Below are 22156 nucleotides of genomic sequence, written 5' to 3'. Positions count from 1 at the left end.
GGGCCGGGGGTAACAACCCAGACTCTTTTCCTGAGACACTGGCTGTTTGCCATATTGGTGTTGTTTTGGGGTGCAGTAACTGCACTGAAGGATGATGCCCTTCCCATCTAACTTATTTTTGGTGACTTCTGGTAAATAGGACCTCTTTATGATTATTTCTTTTTTTAATATTTTTATTGATTTTCTAACAATATAATCAACTCAGGAGAATTACATAATACCTCCAGTTATATCAAATCACAAGATTCATAGAATCGTCCCAGTCACTTCTACATTGTAGTGTCTTGGATGCCAACCTCATCCTGCGTAGTGGTGTTTCCCACAGTGAGTGTATCCTCCTGTATTGAGTCCTTGTTACATAACTAGACAACATCAGCAGCTCAATAAGACATAGTCTTTGGATGTTCACTCAATTTTCCCTCCTGGATTCAGCTACCCCTCCATGCCCCTCTTCTTCAGCCGTGTCGACATTGTATTTGTGCTATAGTTGATCCCCCATATTGTGCCTTGGCCCATCCCATGCACCCTGCTCCGCACCTACTCTCGAACTGTGTTTGTGAGTTTGGTCATGTTAGGTTCACACAATTACTCAAGGTACCTTGAGTGTCGTAGAACAATCAAAGGGTTTGGTCCCTGGCAGGTCTGAAATTGCCTGTATCATCTCGCCCCATGTATTCAGTTCATCTATGAGGTTATCACGTCACACTATTCAAATATGCACATTTTCCACCGTTGCCCACTCTATCAAGTCCGCCCTCCAGGTATTAGTTGTAGGTGCCCTTGGACTAGCCAGGGGATGGCTGTGCACCTCTTGGCCAGTCCCACACCTAATTTGAAAAATTTAACTTTTTAGTTTTTTTCTCTTCAGAAGGGTATTGAGACTGTAGCTCCGCATCATAGGTGCCCCCTGCTACGAACTTATAAGTTGCACATGCCACCTCCTGCCAAAATGTGTGGAGCCCTTGCCATATCAAGTGTAGGAAGTCTGTGTCTGACTACCCGCATCTTCCACACACGGCCTAAGGTGACAGGTATATATTGTGTATTTTCAGAAGGGTAAGGTATGTCATGTGGATGTAATTGTATTGTATAAGTTGAAATCGCGTATTACTAGCTACTGTCCTGACACCTTTGAACACCTCCCGCCACTGTCCGTCAGGGCACCTTCTAGCATTGTATTCCAAGCATCTGGGCTTAGCAGTGATTAGTATTTTTATCAGCATGCAGGACGTGCTATAAGTATGTGATCAGGTGTCTACATCCCAGGAGGGCGAGAGCAGCATTGTCATAGAGTGGTAGAACGTGGGGGGCATTAGGAGAGGAGATCCCCCCTGGCCAGTGCACTACAATACTGAATACACTACTGAAGAAAGTGTCCCGTCTAGAGCCCGAATGTCTCCACCGCGTCCTCAAATATGATGAATGAGTATAACCATGTAGAGTTGTTCATCCCCCTCTTTTCCTTTTTTCCACTGTCATGGTCTTGGCCATGACTGCGAAAGGCGCTGTGTCCCACAGGGGCAGGGCCGTCGTGTGTGGGGGGCTTTTAAGCACCTTTGTGAAGACTTTATACTACACGTCTCTGACTTTCCGCATGACATACAACAGTGTCTGTGACACTCCCATCCCCTCAACAACACTGCCAGCAGTGTCACCCCCTCATAGGTAGGCCTCGGTAATCTTTTATCCCAGCTGTCTTCTTTGTCAAGCCAGTGTACTGCATGCCGTAGATGGGCTGCTGTGTACTATAACTGCAGATCTTGCACCTCTCCCACTCTCTTTTTAGGGTGTTCAGCTTTTCTGCTCATATCAGGTAAGTCAGAGCTTGATTTAGAAGCTTGAACATGTGGTTAGGGACTGGATATACGGTGCGTTGCAACACATATAAGCACCTCGGCAGAATCACCATTTTGGCGTCCGCTATCCTGCCCATGACTTACAATGGGAGCATTTGTAGCATCTGATTGGCTCGTGCAGCCCTTGTTTTACTCATCCCATATTCATCCTCTGACTATGCTCTTAAGATTCTCAGATATCTAAAGTCAGAGGTTTCCCTGGGGATAACCAGCCACAGTAGATGTGTGATCCCTGACTTCATAGTCCTCCCATTGGGAAGAGTTTGAATTTGGTGTGGTTTATTCAGAAGCCGGTAACCTCCCAATACTCCTTTAACGCATGCAACAGTATCGGCACCAAATAGACTGAATGCCGAAGGTAAACCAGCGTGTTATCTGCATACATGTATACCACATGCACTTTGTGTTCAATCGTAATACCCCAGGGACAAAATGTCTTTCTTAGCCTGCAGGCCAGCTGCTTTGTCGCTAGAGCAAAAAGGCAGCAAGTAGCTCTGTCGAGTCCCCCTGCTCACACTGGAACTCACTGAGAGTATGCATGTTGTTCAGACTCTTGCCCGCTGCGAGTAGCATACGCCCGGGACAGGCCTATGGCCATGAGAGATTCACATAAATACTCCCACAAAACAGAATCAAATGCCTGTTCAGTATTGACGAGAGCTGTGGCACAGTCGTGGTGAGACCTTCCATCGTATGGAGCACATGCGTCAATCTGCGGATGTTGTGTATGGAACCTCTGTGCTACATGAAATTGCATTGGTCGTTGTGCACTATGGTTGTGATCACTGCGATCATCACTGTGCTCAAAATTCTAACATCCATATTTAGCATGGATAGTATGCAGTAGATGATAGATTCTTTGGATCTCTTTCCAGCTGGGTATCAGTACAATCTGCTCCTCCCTCATGGATTCCGGTAATATGCCTTTGAGTCACTTTCCAGCTTGGGTATCAATACAATCTGCTCCTCCCTCATGGATTCCGGTAATATGCCTTTTGTTTCATTATAGACTGCTAACAGTTTGTCCACCAGGAGGCTGCTATTTTGTTGGTAGACTTTCACCGGTAGTCCATCCCTCTTGGAGTTTTTTTTTGTATGTCCCCGATTGCTGATAAAATTTCCTCTTTGCTTAGTGAGGTCCCAAATTCTCTGTTCTGTGGTCAGTCTGCGTAGCTGGAGGTCCATAATATAATCAGTATTGTGTTGTATTGTATGTCTGCCTTTTGCATGTGTGAGTATAGCTCTTGCCTGTGGTGAGAGTATGATGTGTTTGTATGAGTTGTGCCTGCATATCTCAGAGCTGCAAGATCGGGGCCAGCACCTTCTCAATTCAAACAAACATGCCACTAAGCAGCTGGATTTATCGCCCTCTAGCCATTGGTGATAAACTGTCCACATACATTTGTCCAGCCTATCCCATGTCTCTTGGAGCAATGCTTTTTCGGCCTCCCATCTTGTCATGTTTTGTGGGTGGGAAGACAATGAATTTTGTAGCTCAGTCAGTCGCATTATTTGCAATTTCATAATTTGTTCCAGGTCTTTTTTAACTCCACCAGTGAGAGTCATTCTTACTCCTCGCATCACTACTTTCCTACCATCTCATTCTATCGCCCTACTACTTGCTGTTTGTATCAAAATCATTCTGCAAGCTCTGTATGATGATTTTTTAATGGATGTTATTTATTGGAAACATCATACAGATTATTTTTTACTTGAACCTTGCAACAAGTTTGGATAGAATGACCACGATCAGCTGTGTTGTTCCTGTAATTAGGGTTACACTTGAACACTGTTGAAGATCTTTGAATGTAAGATATGAGATGAAGAATGGCTGGTACCCACAGAGCAAGAGTAGTGGCAGTTCGTCTTCAACCTCTGCTTCTTCATTCTTCATGCTCTCTTTTCATAAGTGTGTCTGGATGTAATCCACAAGGATTCCTGTCAGAACAGATTCAAGTTGAGCACCCACAATGCTTTCTGAGGAAACAGTAATTTCCACTTTCTCTGGCATCCTCTTTGAAGAGGCAAACTCCCCCTAAATTGACTCGTTAGGCACTGGTATTGGTTGGCAGATTATTGCTACCCAGCTGGATGAATGGAGCCACTAGCTGTCTGTTGCGGTGATTGCAGGACATGAAGCTGCATCCTTCCCATTTCCTCAAAGCTAGCAATAAGGCTGATTCCTTGTTGAAGCTATGCTGTCCTGCCCTTCTGCTGACATTGCATGTTTGCAAGCTCCCAGCCAGCAGCCTCGGCCCAGAGCATGGACACAGAGCACCAAGAAGCGTTCTGTGGCCCTTGCAAGAAACCGGATGAAGAATCGCAGGTAAGCTGAGTGTTGATTACCTGATGAGCATGCTCCCTCCCTGTGCTACTTTTTTTTGTTCGCCTTTGTGTGGCATTAGTACATGGAAATGTGTCCCTGAACCACACTGTGTGACTGCATACTAACTGTGCCCAGAAGCTCGAAGAGGTTTTGTGTGCTCTTTATGCAGGTGGACCCATAACCATCTTGTTCTTGGGTCAGACCCCTGCCTGCCTTTCAGTACCAGCGTCAGGCCCTTCTTGAAGTATGTGATTGACCCTAGCACATATGGGTCACAAGATATCTCTGTGTTTAGGTACAGGCAAACCCAACCCTAAACCTTGAGACACCGAAAGCTTTGTCTACCTCCACAGCTTAGCTTTTAACGACTGCTGTACTTGACTTTACCTTGCTTGAGTCCTTTTTAGGGTCGCAGCGAGACGCTTTAGTATTTAGAAAAGGGCTCGGAGCCCTGTCAATTTCACGTCAGTGTTTTTTATTGGTTCGTGGGCTTGCCTAATAAAATCTGTTTGCTTTCATTAGTCGAAGGCACGAATACGTCATGCCTTTTCCGGTGGCTAGCGCTCCTCGAGCGCAGCGACCAAGTACAGAAAACATGCGAGGCTCGCTGTTTTCTATCGCGCTCGTGGACTTCTTTTTCTCTAATCTAATTGGAAGTCGAGCGCTTTACATAGTTAATTTCACTTTTTCGGGTTACGTACATAAATGCACTTTTGCCCGATAGGTGAAAAGTCGGGTTAGGCGTTTACAGCGCGATCAGCTCTAACATGAGCAAACGCGAGACCCGTTGCATTGTAAATGCTTGTTTACTGTAGATTTCAGGCTATGTTCCCCTGATTGTGTAATTATATGGGCAGCAGGGCTCACTAAATAAGAGAGAGTGGAATCTACTTAAGCGTCCCTGTCGGAAATGACCATCTTTTATGTGACTTTCCCCCAGATTTTGACCTTTGTTGTCCCTAACACTGCACACTTTACTCCTGCTAGCCAGTGGTAAAGCATTTGTGCTCTCCCTTCTAAACATTATAAAATTAGCATAGCCCCAATCAGCACATTCAATTTACATGTAGTCCCTCATATGTGTTATAGCATGTACCAAGGACCTGGAAATTAAATTATACTAGTGTGCTGCGACAATCATTGTGCCACTCTCTCAAATAGGCCTGTAAAGAATCTCTCCAAGCCTGCCAACGCAGCCAAGGTGTGCGGTTTTAAACTGCCATTTCCACCTGGCAAAACCAACCTTTTTTTACCAGGCCTTAAACAACCTTTGTAATGCTTATATACCACCCATACTGTACTCTTATTTACCAGTGCCTGCAACGTCCTTCCTGTTTACTTGCCTCTCGTTGGTCAGTGCCACAAAGACACCTCCCAGTTTCACTTTTTGTTGTGTTTCAGTCCATGCTTTGGACCATGGATCAAACACAGCTTCCCACCCTAAGCCAGTGTCCTTCCACTGGCCAGGCATTTTGCAGAGGTATTTTTTGTTTTTAATTTGTTCCTTGCAATCCATATGAGTGCATGTGTTTGCAGTTTGCCTCCCCCTCATGGGCATTGTTTGGCCCGCCCCCTTCCTCCCTTCTGTTGCCTTGCTGCTCCTTTCCCCTATTGTTCGTTGTCCCACCCTTGCTTGCCCAATTTTTGCTTCCCCAGCCCCCCACCCTCTTTTGTTCATTTCCCCATACAAATCAGCCCACCCCTCCCATTCTTGCTTGGTTCATCTCATTTGCCCCCTCACCCTTTGTTGCTTGTTTCTGTCTCTGTTGGCGGAAGCATGCATTGTCTTCCCCTTTGAGATTGTGCAGTAAATAACTCAAATAAACCCTCCTCTCCTTCAATGCATCTCTTGCTACTTCCAGGCATGATTCATTGTAAGAACACATGAGTGTTAGGACACATTCATATACATTGAGACTCACATGTTAGACTTCGAGATTGGTTTTCGAGGTTTATTGTAATCACAAAGTGGATTTCTGCCCAACGCCACACCTGTGAAAGAAGGTAACCGAGAGAGGGGCTAATTCTGTCATTTCACAGTGGTGAATTGGATGTGTTTACAAGTTTTACCTCTTCTTGTGACTTTCTACTTCGATTGCTTTCAGGAGGTAACATCTGGAGATACACTTCATTATGCCACTTTTATGTAACACATACCTGGTTGTAGACACTACATTTTTTTCGAAAAGTGAAAATAAATACTGCAACTCGATTCACCAGGTCGCCAGCCACACTCTCAGAGAAGCGTAAACCCGATCAGATGCAGTAGGACAAAGGGTGGCTTGTAGTAGGGCAGCTCTGTTTCTAGGACCAGGGCCCCGTCTCTCTGCTCTTTCCCCGTCGGTTGCTCTCCCTTTTCCAGAGCATAATTCTGGGATTTAGCACAAGAAGGTTACTTAAGGCTGGCATATTAATTAAGCTCTCTGGCTGTTTAAATTATAGCTCCCACCCCTTCTCCCCATGTCTGTAGTATTCTTATTGGCACAGACTTTGTTACCTACTGAGGCTACCCTCCAGGAAATGATACACACTTTGAACATTACTGAAGGCCAAGAGTGAATATTTAAAACTGTTGTGACCACTAAAAGAAAACTCTATATAGATTCCCGTGCTGCTGTGAAGCATGCCTACAAAAAAGTGACAAATCTAATAGATGTTGCCTAGGCGAAGCCTTTTGGCTTTGCCAATGCATGTTCACTGTGGCAAGGCTGGTTCTCTAACAGAACAACACTGGGTTATACCATAGTAAATTATATTGTTTAATTTCAAGTTTGGGAACAGCTTGTTTCAAGGAGTCATTAAAAAAAAAAAATTAATGGTCAAGTCAGATTTTATATCACTAATATGAAAATGACACTATTAGAAAGCTGTTATTTTTCTGCCAAAAGGGGAATTTGTGCCAGAGTTCAGTGTCATGTGGCTGCTGATTGTTCCCCGGTGGTGAGATTTGAATTGCTTCAACACAGTGGACAAAGGCATTGACTGTGGAGAGGTGTTTTCTCTTCCTTGAGCAGGATGGCAGGTCTCTGCCCAGCCCCGTACCAAGCATCAAAGAATACTCACCCCTTCGCTGGCAGATGTATCTCATACCTAGGCATTGGCATATTTCCCTTTCTTCTTGATAGCTGGGCTCCAAAGCCACTCAGAGTGTGGAGCTGTCCTAGAATTCGTTTAGTGTGACCACGAGTGAGGGTTTGTTATTGTGTGATCTTTAAGCATAGTACAGGGTGTCCTGGGTATAGTCTCAGAGCTGCTTCCAAGATGGTGATGAGGTGATGTCTTGATTATTTATCATTAGTGTCATTATTTTAATTCCATCTTGCTCTTTCCACCCTCTACAGAGGAGAGGAGTTATGGCATGTCTTTAGAGCTTGGCTAGCAGTAGATGATAAAGCTTTCCTTAGTAGGTCTTTTGTAGATTAGCTATGGGTAGCATGACCTAATTCAGCTTGAGGAATATGTGGCTACCATTGGGCCTTTGTGACGAGATACATGAACCCCTTGTGTTAATTAAGGGCTGGGTCCGGAAAGATGGTCTACAAGTGATTAGATAACTGTTAAGTTATTGCATCTTCTTTTTGATAAAATTGTGAAACCTAAAAACTGAAATTATCAGTGGAGGAACTGGATATGAATATTGTATCCAGTAACTCGCTTATTTATTATATAGTTTTCATAATTCCCAGAGGGGTCAACATATTGCTTCTTCAGCAATATTTCGGCAAATTGGTAAGTAAAACAGTGGAGCAGGTTTGACACATATGACGTTTTTGTAAGTTTGCTTTATCTAAGAGTAGTCGTAATGTACAAGGAAGAAATTTGTGCGATACATGCAGGTAACTCATTTTCATAGCTTCCAATTAACTCCATCTCATGTGATATCTTTAGCCAGCCTTGATTAACTTGATACTTTTCGGTTCTAGTATTTTCAATTTCTCATTATTGGTTTGAGGTTTCACTTCCGAGTGTGCAGACACCACACAACTCTGTTTTACTTGGCAGCTATACATGCTTATCAAATTATTTTTCATGTAAAATGTTACTTAAACACACTTTCATACATATATTGATGTTCAACTGGAAAGTTGTGTTAAATGTACCTGTTTTACAAACCATTACAGCTTCTCTCTGGAACAGACAGAAACCTTTTTCAAGTATATGCTCGAAGCAGACCCTGTTCAAAACGTTGTGGCCCCGAAAATTGTCGACCAGAGAAAACTTGTCCAGTCCTGCAGAACGGCTAATTCCAAAGAAAAGGTATTTTTACACCAGTAATACAAACACTTCATACTTAATGTATGTTTTTTTAGCGGGCAATGTTTAAAGAGTAAAATGTAGGTTTTTAAAAATATATTTATTTTATTGATTTATATCAAAGTCATAACACGGTATATACTTGTGGTGTGTTGAAAGAGCATGAGAAAAGATGGAAAAAATATAGAAAAAGAGCAAGAGAAAAACAAGAAAGTAAAAGGTGAGGGGGAGTAACATTTCCCCCAGATATCTTACAGGCATTAGTATAGCTGTAGATGTCAGTGCTTCAGTTGTATACATTATGCAATATAATAATCAACATTGGCACTAATAGTGGATGCAGTAGACAAGAAGAGCCTCAATTCAGTGTAGCATAGAGGCCTAGCATGCCTGCAGCCCCAAGCTGCTACAAGCATATCAACACCATTGAAGTATTTATGAACAGACAAGTGAGCAACTATTTAGAGGTATCATGTAGGTACACTTCATCCAGAGCACAGACTTAATATTTGAAGGTGTCATAGCTCCACTGCAGCTGGCACCCTTGGAGGCGCACTCGTTCCGGCTCCAGTGCCAATGGGTAGATGCATGATTTGCCCCAATTCCCCTTAAGCCAGCTATCTCCCTGAAATCATCCTTCAGTTTAATCAGGGCTGGGAGTGTGGAGGGGGGTGTCTCGCAAGTATACTAGTGCATCATCAGCTTATAAAGAGACAGCATGGTATTCCTCCTCTACTTGTATTCCCCAGTACTGTGCTTTTAGTTGCAGTTCGCATGCCAGGAGTTCCATGGCCAGGTCAAATAATAGAGGAGATAATGGGCATTACTGCCTGGTGCCTCTTTGGATGTTGAAGGTATCTGATATAGTAATTCCCATACGCACTCTCACAGTGAAGCTCCCATAAAGGTCCGGATCCAACTCGCAAAGGTGGAGCCAAAACCCATTTGAGCAAGGGAGTTCACAAGGTATTACCATCCCAAAGTATCAAAGGGCTTCTCTATATCTAATAATAATACTGCACTCAGCCCTCTGTTATGATCTGGGAGAGGGCTATGATGGTTAACCGAAGTAGCTGTTGTATATTGAGAAAGGTATTGCGACCAGGAGTAAAGCCCGATTGGTTTTCGTGCCCCACACTGTTGATAACTGAAGGAGTCTGTTAGCCAATACTTTTCCCAGCACCATACAGTCCAGGTTTAAGAGGGACAATGGATGGTATGACCAGACATCCAGATGGTCACGTCCAGGCTTGAGAAGCACTATGATGAGTGCCTCTCTGAGGGTTTGCTGCAGTTGTCTAAGCTGTCTAGCCTCAGTAAAGACCTCTAATTACATGTGCGCCAGTGTGGCTGTGTACATTGCATAATATTCTATGGGGAGGCCATCTGTGCCTGGGGCCTTATTCCTGGCGATCTGTTTAATTGCTTGTTTAATCTCAGCTATTTGTAGTGGCACCTCCAGTGGTTCCCCAACGTCAGTTTGGGCAGTGCCAATCCTTGGAGGTATGTTTGCACACATTCAGCAGCCATATTCCATAAAGACATTGTTATTTACCACCTGTTTTTTAACCACTACTCCGTCTTGCAAGCGTATGGCTCCTATCAGTTGCTTGTGTAGGTCTTCTTTAACTAGCCATGCCAACAGCCTGGCAGACCGATCCCCTTCTGCGTGCACAGTGGCCAGACGTCACCAATAATCATGTCTCCCCAGCCATGTCTCTATGTCTCTGTATTCCCTGTGTGAGGAGCGCAGTTGGTCCACATAAGTGGGCTGGTGCACCACTTCGCTTTCTAGGTCTCTCATCTTCCGCTCCAGTGTAAGAAGCTCAGCTGTCAAGACCTTGCGGACCCCCCGGGTTGTTCCCAGTCAATGGCCTCTCACTACAACCATATAAGCCTTCTGTTCTAGCACCCTGGTTGTCTCCCTTTTGTAATTTTGCTCGCAATAGGCGAGGATCTGGTTAGAGAATTCCTCTCTGTATGGTAGGTCCAGGTGTGGACCAGAGACTGTATCCTGCCCCAGGTCATTGTGAGTTATAGTGGGGAGTGATCCAAGAGCATGCATGCCTAGCATTCTGCCCACCTGACCCTTCCACCAAGGGACTCACTACAGAGAAAACGATCCAGTCTTGTGTTAATACCATGGACTGGAGTATAATAAGAATATTTATGTAACGTGAAATTGCGTAATCCCCAGGCATTACACAAGCAATGCTGGATTATCCACTCCTGGAGGCGATGCGTCACCGGATGCACCCTGTTCCCTGCCATGGAGAGACTGACCTGCCCCTGTTTACATCAGGCACACGGGTATAATCTCTGCCCCATATCCCAGGTGTTTGGGGAACTCATAATAATGCTGAGGTAAGGGTGTTGAAGAAAGCAGACTGGCCAACATTAGGGGCATATACATCCACTACCACCAGTGGGAGGCCATCGAATTGTCCCTCCAGAATCACAAACCTGCCCTCTGTGTCAATCCTGTGGGAATCAACCACATAGGGGACGCCAGGGGCAAGACACACCTATACTCCTTTTGTATATGCAGATGATGTGGTGTCATACACCTGACCTCTCCATTTAGCTTGCACCCTGTCTAGTGCCCTTTGTCTGAGATGTGTTTCCTGCAAGTTTGCACCAAGAAACAAGGCCTCCTCCACTGCCTGTGTTCACTTCCTGGCCATATGCTCCTTATTGGGGCAATGTGTTAATTTCTTGTGTCTCTTGTGACACAGCTTAGGCATCATCCACTCCTCTGTTGGTTTGTCAGTGTCCGCTGCTACCGCCATTCCCTTGGCATGTAGCCAGGTCCAGGTGCCTTCGGTGTGGAGAAAAAGTGAGCGACATCATCATGTACCACTTTCAATTTGGCCGGAAACAGCAAGACATATTTTAGTGAAAGTTCACAAAGTTTCTGCTTCACTGCATTGTAAGAATTATGGCATCGTTGGACTTCAGCAGTAAAGGCCGGATACACCGTGATATTGAAATTTTTGAATGTCCAGGGGCCTCTAGAGCAGAAGATTTGCAGGTTTAAGTAGCGGTCTCTGTATTTCAGAAAACAGGCGTTAACTGGGCGCAGTCGATCCCCAGGCGACGGGGGCATACCGTGTGTGTGATGCACCCATTCAACCGAAAATAACTTTTCCCTCCAGTACAGTGGACATCAGCCAATTTTCGAAGAACAATCCCCTCTTAGGGCCCTCTGAGCATCCTGGAAAGCCAAGGAACTGAACATTGTTGTGGCGAGAGTGACCCCTCGCATCTTACGCCCAATGATGTAGCACCTTGACCTCGGATTGTAGGTCATGCACCTGTGTCTGAAGGGCCTGAAGGGTGCGTCTCATGAGTGTTGATTACCACTCGTCGATCCTCTCCACCAGTTTATGGTGATCCGTCCTGAGCATGTTAATCTCCAGGGAGACCATGTCGATCCTAGCCTCCAATGAAGCTTTCGAGTTGGATATGGCCTACTGTGGAGGCTGGCATCTAGTCTGGTCACGGTGTCCCCCGTCAGTTCTATAGAAAGTGCCTGTTTTGTAGCATCTGTAGGAACTAGGCTTTGAGTTTTGGAGGCCTGGGGTCGCACCATCATGTTTGCTTGTGAGCTCACTAGACCAGTAAATTAGCGTTTAGGGTTCAGGTGCTCAGGGAGGCACCAGAGGGCCCTGCAACCCACTCGCCTGAGTTTTGGAGGCCTGGGGTCGCACCATCATGTTTGCTTGTGAGCTCACTAGACCAGTAAATTAACGTTTAGGGTTCAAGTGCTCAGGGAGGCACCAGAGGGCCCTGCAACTCACTCGCCTCTTCCCAGCCCACCAGTATAGGGCAGTGCCCCTTTTCAAACAATAAAGCTCTGGGTCACCGTAGACCAGATGATTCCTGCACCACTAATTGACATCGTATGTTGTCCCAAAGGGTAGGGAGTCAGGTTGCAGTGCTAATGTTGATGTCTACAATTTAGTGAGTCACAAGGGAAGGTCACTTTTCCTTCAATCCCGCATAGGGCCCTCATCCACCGGCCATCCAGTTGCTGTAGCCTTCTCCTTCAGCAACGCATGCCCCTCGGCCCATCAGAGTGCCCGTTTTGTCCAGTTCTTACTGGGATGGCCGTATCCAGTTCCGGCAGGTCACACTCCAGCACACAGCAAGGGCATTTGGGTACAGTCATCCTAGCAGGCCCCCATAGTTTGCAGAATGAGAATGGATGCCTCCACTATCGGTATGTGGCTGCAGTGTTCACGGGGGCCACCAGTTTATATCAAATCAAAACCCAAGCTCATGGCCAAAGCAGCGCATGTCACCATGTCTATCAAGGAGCAATGCTCAAGGAGTGGGCCTCATGGCCCCTTTGTTGGTGCCAATCTGCAACCTTATTCCCTCCGTCAGTTGTGGCTGGAAGCTCTGATGCAGCTGTGCGGGGCCCAATACATTGTCTCAACTCCTACCCTCACCTCTGTTCCCACTGTCTGTTGTTGTGGGCTCGCAGTGGTGGGCAGCTCCAACCGTCTGCGCGATCTCTGTGTCGGTGCTACACAAAGGCCCCCTGCTGCCAGTGCGTGGGGGAGTCGGCTGGGGCACAGCATCCTCAGGCCCGCAGTCCTGCAGATGGCGGTCCTCACGGCCCCCTGCTCAGTTGTCAACCAAAGGATCACACTGGTGTCCCCCTCCTCCTATGTGCTCCAGCCTCCAGTGTTCTGCAGGCCCCACCATGGTTGACATGGCCTCGGGGCGAGACCGGCTCCCTGCGTCTCTTCTCCGCCCAGCAGTGCCCAGGCTGCAGATTAGTGCGGGCCACTGCAAAGCACCCCACACCTTCAAGGCATCCCCCAACATTGCAGAAAATACAGGCAGCACAGATCTGGTGAAGAATATATGCAGGATTGCAGGCGGGTCGGACTGGAGGTTAGCAGAGCACATCCATCTTGGCCACATTCCCAACTAAAATGTAGTTACGTAGGATTCAAACATTATTATTCCTTTGTATGAATGCCCTGTAAGCCGATATGTGATTGTGGTGGGTTGTATTTGAGTTTTTCTAAACGTTTTTAAATATTTAAGTATGTATAGAATGAGTGATAACTGGAAAAGCAGATTTAGGTAAGTCTCCCTCACCTTTACAGGTACCGAGTGGATAGGCTATTTGTTTAAAATATGATACAGTGATTTGTAATCGTAAACCAACAAGACTTTACAAAGACGACCAGCATGAAGTAATGGAAAATCAGAAAAGGAATTGGTGCGAAGTGAGTAAGCTGAAAGTTGCAAATAGCTGGAAATTGCTAGAGTTGTGATCAGACACATAAGCTAAGCCTTGGAGTAGGCTAGTTGTGATTAGAACTGAAGATGCAGATTGCCAGGCAAATCCATCGCAGCTGCACATTTCACTGCCTGTTTCTTCAATGGGATCTTTCTTTTTCCCTAAACCTAAGGTCAAGCCCTTGTGGCTTATGTATTATTTCACTAACTGTGCCCCTCACTCATTTTATAATGGGATTTGATTAGTTTGTAGTCGTTTCTAGAAATAATTTTATCTGAATGAAGTGATTGTTGAACAAAAGCAAAGCATTTGGAAGAAATTTACCATGATGCCTTGGGGTCACAAATGCTGGAATGAAAGACAGGGTGCTCCCCGTTTTGACTGTTGTAATTAAGGCTCCCGTGAGCCTCTGAGCTGACGAGCTCGGGTGAAGCACCTGTGCGCCTTCTTGAGTGATATTTAAACCTGTGAATACTTTCAAGGCGGCATTTCAAGCAACCCCGCCAGATACACATTGCTCTTCGCTGATGACGGCCAAATAGCCAGAAACACGTGTCCGAAGATACGGCACTTGCCGCACCAACTTATGGTGAAAAACTTTCAAAACTCTATTCAAATTCGTGCTAATGACTGCATTTACCATGATGCCTTGGGGTCACAAATGCTGGAATGGAAGACAGGGTGCTCCCCGTTTTTACTGTTGATTAAAGGCAAAAGGGTCTGATTTAGAGTTTGGCGGATGGGTTTCTCGCCGGCCTCCTTATTACAAGTGCTGTAACATATAAATGCACTTGTAATAATGTGGACGGGATGTCTGTCATGTTGTGACAGAGTAACCTGTCCGCCCAACTGTAAATCATGTCCAAATTGTGAATGCAGGGAAGAAAGTGATTTCTCTAGCCTGGAGCTTTTAAAGGTTCCAAAGCTTGCCATCGTTGGCTTATCTGGATTTAGAGCTTGATGATGCAGGCACAAACCCCAAATCATTATGACCTCAATGATATCATTGACTGGCTTTTTATAGCATTAGAATTAGTGTCATTCTGGTATTTGGTTTTCCTTCAGGGGTGTTGATTTTGAAAAATTTATTTTGGGTTAATGGAATCTTTGGATCTCTACCATGCAATATTCGCCAGGTAGATCCCAGGTTTTGACATGCATGAAGAGCGTGTGTACTTTCTTGGAAATGTACTAGTTGAAGACATTTGAGAGACGGAGGGAGCCAGAATTGTTGAAGTGATGGGACAGGGAACACTTGACATATACTAAAATGCTGAGGGGGAAAAAGGTCATTTATTTATCTTTTTTTTAAATTCTCAATTGGTGCAACTTTAACCCTCAAAATTAATGAAGCACTCGCTAGTAAAATAGTGGTCGCTTAGAAGGACTCTCACATAGTAAAACAGAAAGATTATAACATTCTCCCCATCTACCTATCTCCTCAACTTTTATCCCCTCATCCTATCCTTCAAACATTGTTTATGAGAAATCTATTCTACTAGGAAAAGCATAACCCAGCCGATAAAATCATAAAGTAGAGTCCACCAATGCTGAATATTTCCAAATGGGAAACATCATTAAATTGGACTCCACACCTGAGCTCTAGGAATATGCACAGTAATGAAACGTCTTTGCTTTCAATCCGTTGTGTGGCATTTTACTACTGTGCACCATTGAATTATTTTTCAACATTCGCATGCCCTTTGATTTCAAGTGAACCGTCAAGAGCTTTGCATTCAAGTCACTGTATTGCAAACACCATGGCAGAAAATAAGGGTTAGGAACTCAATGATGTTAGTAGGTTTAAGAGGAAGATAAATAAATGTGATCTTTATGAAGAGGACATTCTGACACAGTGTCACTATTACCTGATGGCATTGTAGCTTTCCCAGGTGCCTAACGTTTTGTTCTGCCTATGAATATCATATATTCAGTTATAGAATCAAATTGAACAAGGTAGTTTATAAGGTAAATGTTTAATCATTGTAAACCATTGCAAGACTGATGACAGAGCCAGCTAAAACAGCTTCTTGCTTATGCTCTGTAACAGTATCTGCTCGACTCACTGAAGAGAAATGTGCACCATCACGGGGAGACTTACCGCATGCAGTGTCTGGTTAGCTTCTTGCTGGTTCACAGTTGCAAGAAGGAAGACTATCTATGTCATGTCAGCATCACCAGAACCCCTGAGTAGTTACACAGGCATAAAGGAAGAGGAATCTACATCACTCAGGTTATGGCCATTGCATCAGCAGCTAATTGTGGGATAGAACTGAGCTGTTATGTACTTTGAAAAATAATTCAAATTTAATACACTATGCTTTGCAAAATATATTGTAGCAAGTTTATACTGTTGGTCTCCAGAAAGAAAAGGTCATCTCCAACTGATGTATGAAAACCACCTTGAACATGAGAGATCAAGCACTCAGAACCTCTTGATTGACCAAACGTAACCAAACTTGTGATGAATGAACATGCTCTTTTATGTCAACATGCTAAGCAAACAAAACTAACATTGCCCCATTTGTGTTCAGTACAAAGGCAAAATTGCCTTAATGACATGGGCCCTGCAACAAAAGTGCTTGCTTTAGATGCTCAAAAAGCAGTGATTACAGCTACAGCATGCCAGATACTTTAGTAAAGAAGCTGCAGCATTCACTTCAATAACCTATGAAGAAGTGCCAGCAAAACCTCATCCAGCACTCTTAGCTTTATGCTCTTCTACTACTAGGCAGGCGGGCACGGCTCACAGGAGGAAAAAGGGGCGCCGCACGGCTGGGGAGGGGGGAACCTAAAAAAATATTATAATAATTTTTAGAAAAATTTAATTTTTCCTGCGTTGCTCCAATCCACTCTGCTCTGTTCCGTCTTGCATTGCAGGCACAAGCTCCCAGCCAGCCCTGCGTCCAATCCCACCACTGCTTTCATGCTGCCAGCAGCATGAAAGCAGCGGTAGGATTGGACAGAGCACGCAGCCAGGACGCTCAGATGCAGAGTGGGAGCCTCTACCTGCGCTCTCCAGCCTGCCAGCGCAGTGCTGGGTTGGAGAGAACCTATTGCGTATATATGTTTGGCCGACCTGGAGACAGCCTGCCAAACATACATGTGCACTGAAGGGGGGTGCTGTGCACTCCCAATCTGTCCCGGTCATGCCCCTGTTGTAGTAAAAACATGACAAACTGATTTTATTATGTTTTTACTGTAAATGTTTTGCAGCTGCTGGTAGGAGGGTGACTCTCCTCTGCCATAACGGAGGCGCCGCTCTTGCTGTCAGGCCATCGTACCCCCAAGAAGGGAGATTATACACCCACCCTGGAAATATATTACTACAAACAGGATAAGGTGTAGGGGTGGAGAGGATAGTGTATGCAGTTTGGTTCTCGTGCCACAGCCCTTACGCACCGGTGACCTATTGTTAAACAGGTCTTCTTTCTCGCTTCAGTAACAAGATTGTTTATTTAATTTCAAAAGAGATCAGAGCCCATATCAAGAACCAAATTGGTTTGTGCACCTCTGTTATTTCCTTAACATCAAGAAAAAGGAGGAATTTGTTGTATTAACAAAATGTGAAATTCTTTTCTCCTGCTTAGACTTTTGACCTTACTGCCAGTGAGCCTTTTATTGCGTTCTGAACTTTGCATTGGGCCATATGTGAAAACACAGTTGTGTCTATGTTTCCCATTTTCGTTGTCTTAAACTGAGTAGCCCACCGCCCAGACTGGCCACATGCTCCTAAATGCCTTGCCAATTCCATGCAAGAACTCTGATGGATGGGTGCATTATGCGTTGTCCAGTTCTTTTCTGCTACTAGGCCTTTTAACCTATTTCTGTGAGCATTTTAAGTCTTTTATTTGGGGGTCCACACTGAGGAGTATTGTCATTCTCCTTAGTGCTTATGAGACATCTTATGTTGAGGCTGGTGGAGCTGGTGGAATCGGGTGAAAAAGGCTTAGGAGCTTGCTTGCCGGAGGAAAATGGGTTGTGCTCCCCTCAGAGACATGGCTGAGATCAAAGATGGCGCCTGCTGACTATGGACCAGGCAGAGTTAGTTTACTAAACCGACAGAGGCACAGCATACCATTATGACTGCAGAGCACTGAGGTAAACCAACAACATGTTACCACTTGTAAATGTGACTGGCTCGGAGGAAAAGGATGCTGTGTGCAGTGCCTGTCCAAAATCAAGTTGAACTTCCTTTTAGGGCGTGAATACAAATGTATAGGCATACTCACGTGGTGCAGTGGTGGGAACTGGAGTTTTAAAAGGTTCATCTTAAACACCTGTTCTTTTGCTTTTGGAGGAGGCATAAGTATGGTCTTAGCTTCATATCACCCAAATAAAATAGGGGAAGTGCAAGGGGAATTTCCTCACCTCTAAGTTCTTTCTTCATCCACGCATGCAACATGGTAAATAATGGCCCAGGAAAAAAAGTGATAACCAGGTAATGTTTAATCTACTAATTAAAATCACATTTATTAAGGAATAAAGTAAAAATAGGTGAGTAGGGGTATCAACCTCTTTAGGGCACACTGTGCAGATTTTGAAACATACACAGGCAAAGTTGATTGACACAACAAATCAGGTAATCCAAGTCATAGCTTCTACACCCTTAGTAGAATCACGTATAATTGACGGCGTTAGAGTGTTATAAGTCTGCGATGTTTTGATCCACTTGGCAATACTGGATCATCATCAGGACCAAACAACGGTCCCAATCCACTTGACAATACGGAGTCATCATCAGTACCAAACAGTGCTCGCCTGAGGTAAACTAAATTCATAAATTTGAAGCACACAAATATAAACCTGGGGGTGAGTAGCCCGAGTATCAATACACGAGTCAGCATCCCAAGAATAAATGGGGCCCTCTCTGAAAGGCATTCCCTGACATCAAAAGGGAACTAGCGAAAGCTGCTGGCAGTTTTGATTCAGAGTGGAGCTGGTGAATCAGCAGCTGGTTCCCACTGTGACCTGGGAAGCACGTTGTTGTCATTCTCCGATTTCGGCATAATCTTCCATTCCTTGCTTAGTTGCATTGAAGTAGTTGTTAGTTCCCTTTTGATGGGGGGAGGTGGTAAGTCTTTCAGAGAGGATCCCATTTATTCTTGGGATGCCGATTTCTTCGTAGAAGTGTTACAAAGTTTTAAGCTGTGACCTGGATTACCTGATTTGTTGTGTCACTCAACTTTGCCTGTGTGTATTAAAAAAAATGTGCAGTGTGCCTTGCTGTGGTTGGTATTTCTACTCACCTATTTTTATTTTATTCTTTAATACATGTGATTCTAATTAGTTGATTGAACATTACTTGGGTATCATTTTTTTCCCAGTACATTACTTACTATATTGTTGGTTGGGGAGATCTGTTCCTCATAATACATTATTACACTTGGTCCCTAGTTATCCTTGGGTCTCCCTTGTATTTTGAAACAATTGATGGAGCTCCAGCGTCATAAGCATTGAGGAGAAGGTGATGTTAATTGGGGGAGGAGGGATGCCGAGTAGGTTGGAGAGTGTGGAATGAGAGCTAAATGGCTTCTCCTAACAAATAAAGAAATTTAAGACAAAGTTCTCCAGGTGTTAAAAGTAGTGTATAGTGATGGCGGTGTCCCTGAAGTGTAAAGTGGGTTGATGGATGCCGAGCAGGTTGGAGAGTGTGGAGTAAGGGCTGAATTACTTCTCCAAACAAATGAAGGAATTTAAGGCAAATATCTCCTGGTTTTAAAAGTAATGAATCGTGATGGTGGTGTCCCCCGAAATGTACAATTCACTCTCTGTCGCAACTGGAGTCAAAGGTGGAATGCATGGCAAACAGGGCCTGCTCTATTAGTCTACAGATGTTGTGTTTCTCTGCTTCAAGTGATGATGAATGAATGCTTAATTGACATGTTCTGATGGATAAAACTACCTGTGGATTCCTCACCTGATTAATTTTCTCCATGCGGCAGCATTCAACGGAAATTTTCTTCCTAGCTCTGCACGTTGACGAGGACGTCACAATTGCCCGACTCCCACGCGACGCAGTCTGACGTCATACAGGCAATAAGAGGTCCTCGCCGGCGTGCTGATGTCAGTTCCCTTTTTCCTGTGCCTTCGAGTAACGTTTTTTTCTTCGAGGCTCTAGGGAGCAACTGTATCACTGATACTGATACTTTGTTGTTATGTCTCCGCCACGTAAATCTGTGTTTAAACCCTGTAGGGAGTGTGGGGGCCGTATGTCGGTTACGGACCCGCATAATGACTGCTTGTGGTGTCTAAGCTCCAAGCACGACGTGGAGGAGTGTGGTTCATGCCAACAGATGAACCTGAAGGCGCTGAAAGAGCGTGAGGCCAAGTTGTTCTTGGCAAAATCGAAGAAGAAGAAGAAACGTCGTCATTGGAGGTCGTCTTCTAGGTCTTCGAGGTCACACAAGAGGCGTCGTCATGACTCCCTGTGTCGGCATGACTCCCAGCGTCGGTCGGGGAAAGACCGGTCCGCTCGAGGTCTCCATCGGCTCGGAGCCATAAGTCGTGGGGGGTCAGCCCAACAGTGACGCCTCAACCGCAGACACCTCAGACGTCTCCAGCGCCATCGGTCTATGAGGTCGAACCTAACCAGAGTCCTGTCTTCTCGCCAGCGCAATCAGAGGTGCCCGATCCGACGCCGGCTCTGCAGGAGTTCACAGCACCTCAAGTGCCGACGCCGCAGGGGTATCCGGCGTTCCCGGCGCCAGGTGCAGATCCGGCCGCATTTTTTAATGCGATGTTTAGCATCTTCGCCTCCATGGCTCCTGGCGGTGCACCGGCTGGTCCCTCAGGTTCCTTGGCCTTTGATTTGGGTGTTCCGACTCCACGCAGACCGACGCCCTTCATGCCCTTCTGTCCTGTGGAAGATGCTGGTTCGGCGCTGATGCCTTTGGCGTCGCCAAGAAGGCCTGTGACGCCGCTAGCTGCTGCTGCCCCGGCGCCGTTGACTTCGCCTCGACTCCGGAGAAGAGGGTCTGCCCGTCCATGGCCCGATGGATCCAGTGTCGGGCGAATCCGAAGATCTGTGTCAACCGAGGTCTTCGGTGTTGGCTAACTCCTTGTCGACTCCAAGGATAGAGGCCAGACTGCACTCCAGGTGAAAGGCTCTGAGGTTGCTTGAAGAGCAAGCATATAGGAGGCAGCTCCTGGAGGAGGGTGAGATCGAGGAGCCCCTGGGAGATCTTCAGGGCTTGGACTCTGCCAGTGGTCTGGACACTTCGCCAGAGTGGGATTTGGCATCTCCTGGGGAGTACACTGAGGAGGATCTCCTCCCTTTTAATGAGGCGCTCATGGATCCGATCCTGGAAGTGTGGAGGAAACCAGTCTCTTCTTGGGCCGCCAATAGATCTGTCGCGAGGAGATACCGAGTGGCTCCTGGGGATCCAGGATTCCTTTCAAGACACCCGACTCCGGAGAGTCTGGTAGTGCAGGCCTCGTGTTCCTCTTGTGCAGCTCCTAGGTCCTTTCCTGGGGTCCCGTCAGACAGAGAATCCAAGAAAATGGAGGAATCTGCAAAGAAAACTTTTTCATCTTGCAGTATGGCCCTGAAGTCGACCATCCCAACCTGTGTCTTGGGCAGGTACATCTATGCCTTGATGGACGCGGCCAAGGCTGCGCAGCCTGATTTGTCTCAGGATGTTCTGGGCCTTTTGTCTGATGCACAGGCAGCAGCAACCCAGGTCATTCAGTCAGGGCTAGATACTTCTGATTCGGTGGCCAGGGCGATGGGCACGTCCATAGCAACCAGGAGGCATGCTTGGTTGAGGTCGTCTGGATTCTCATCTGATGTGCAATCGGCCCTTCTGGACTTACCTTTTGATGGGGACAACCTATTTGGTAATAAGGCTGACTCTGCCTTGGAGCGGTTCAAGGAGAGCAGGGCTACAGCTAAATCTCTGGGCTTGCAGGCTACTACCACCACCCCTTTCTGTTCATTCAGGAGGTTCTCTGGATTTGGGCGTGGCTCTTCCTTTAGGGGAAGGTTCCAGCAAGCCCAACAGCCTACTACCACTCTCCCCTATAGGGCATATAGGGGGCGGGGTAGGGTTAGGACGAGAGGAGCCACCCAGCACCACCCTGCCTCTTCCTCTTCCTCCGGAGGGGTGCAGCAGGGAAAGCAGCCTTAGTCCTCCATCTATTCCATCCCATACTTCTCCTGTAGGGGGAAGGCTATTGCATTTTCTCCGAATGTGGGAGTCAATCACATCGGACTCCTGGGTCACCAATATTGCCCTTCTATGCCCTTCCTTTTTGGGAGTTTCCCCCTCCCATCCCTCCCTGTCCATCCTTCTGCACGGAAGATAATCTCCTGTTGTTGCAGCAGGAGTTTCTAGTCCTTTTGTCAAAAGGGGCAGTGGAGTTGGTTCCAGAGCAGGAAAGGGGTCAGGGTTGTTATTCGAGATATTTCCTGATCCCCAAGAAGGATGGTCAGTTGCGGCGTATCCTGGACATGAGGGT

General features: G+C 45.9%; 1 protein-coding gene across 2 annotated transcripts in view; it reads left to right on the top strand.

Moving 5' to 3' along the window:
- N4BP2 (NEDD4 binding protein 2) overlaps positions 1 to 22156 on the top strand; it is a 1101392-nt gene that overhangs the window by 814847 nt on the left and 264389 nt on the right. For both annotated transcript variants that reach the window (XM_069202011.1, XM_069202014.1), the window contains exon 13: positions 8304 to 8439. In XM_069202011.1, the coding sequence (XP_069058112.1) occupies positions 8304 to 8439 (136 nt within the window). The remainder of the gene's footprint in view (positions 1 to 8303; positions 8440 to 22156) is intronic.

This window comes from Pleurodeles waltl, chromosome 1_2, assembly GCF_031143425.1.
Source record: "Pleurodeles waltl isolate 20211129_DDA chromosome 1_2, aPleWal1.hap1.20221129, whole genome shotgun sequence".
In the NCBI taxonomy this organism is placed as follows: domain Eukaryota; kingdom Metazoa; phylum Chordata; class Amphibia; order Caudata; family Salamandridae; genus Pleurodeles; species Pleurodeles waltl.
Note: the sequence above shows the minus strand (reverse complement) of the source record. Positions and strands in the feature narration are given on the sequence as shown.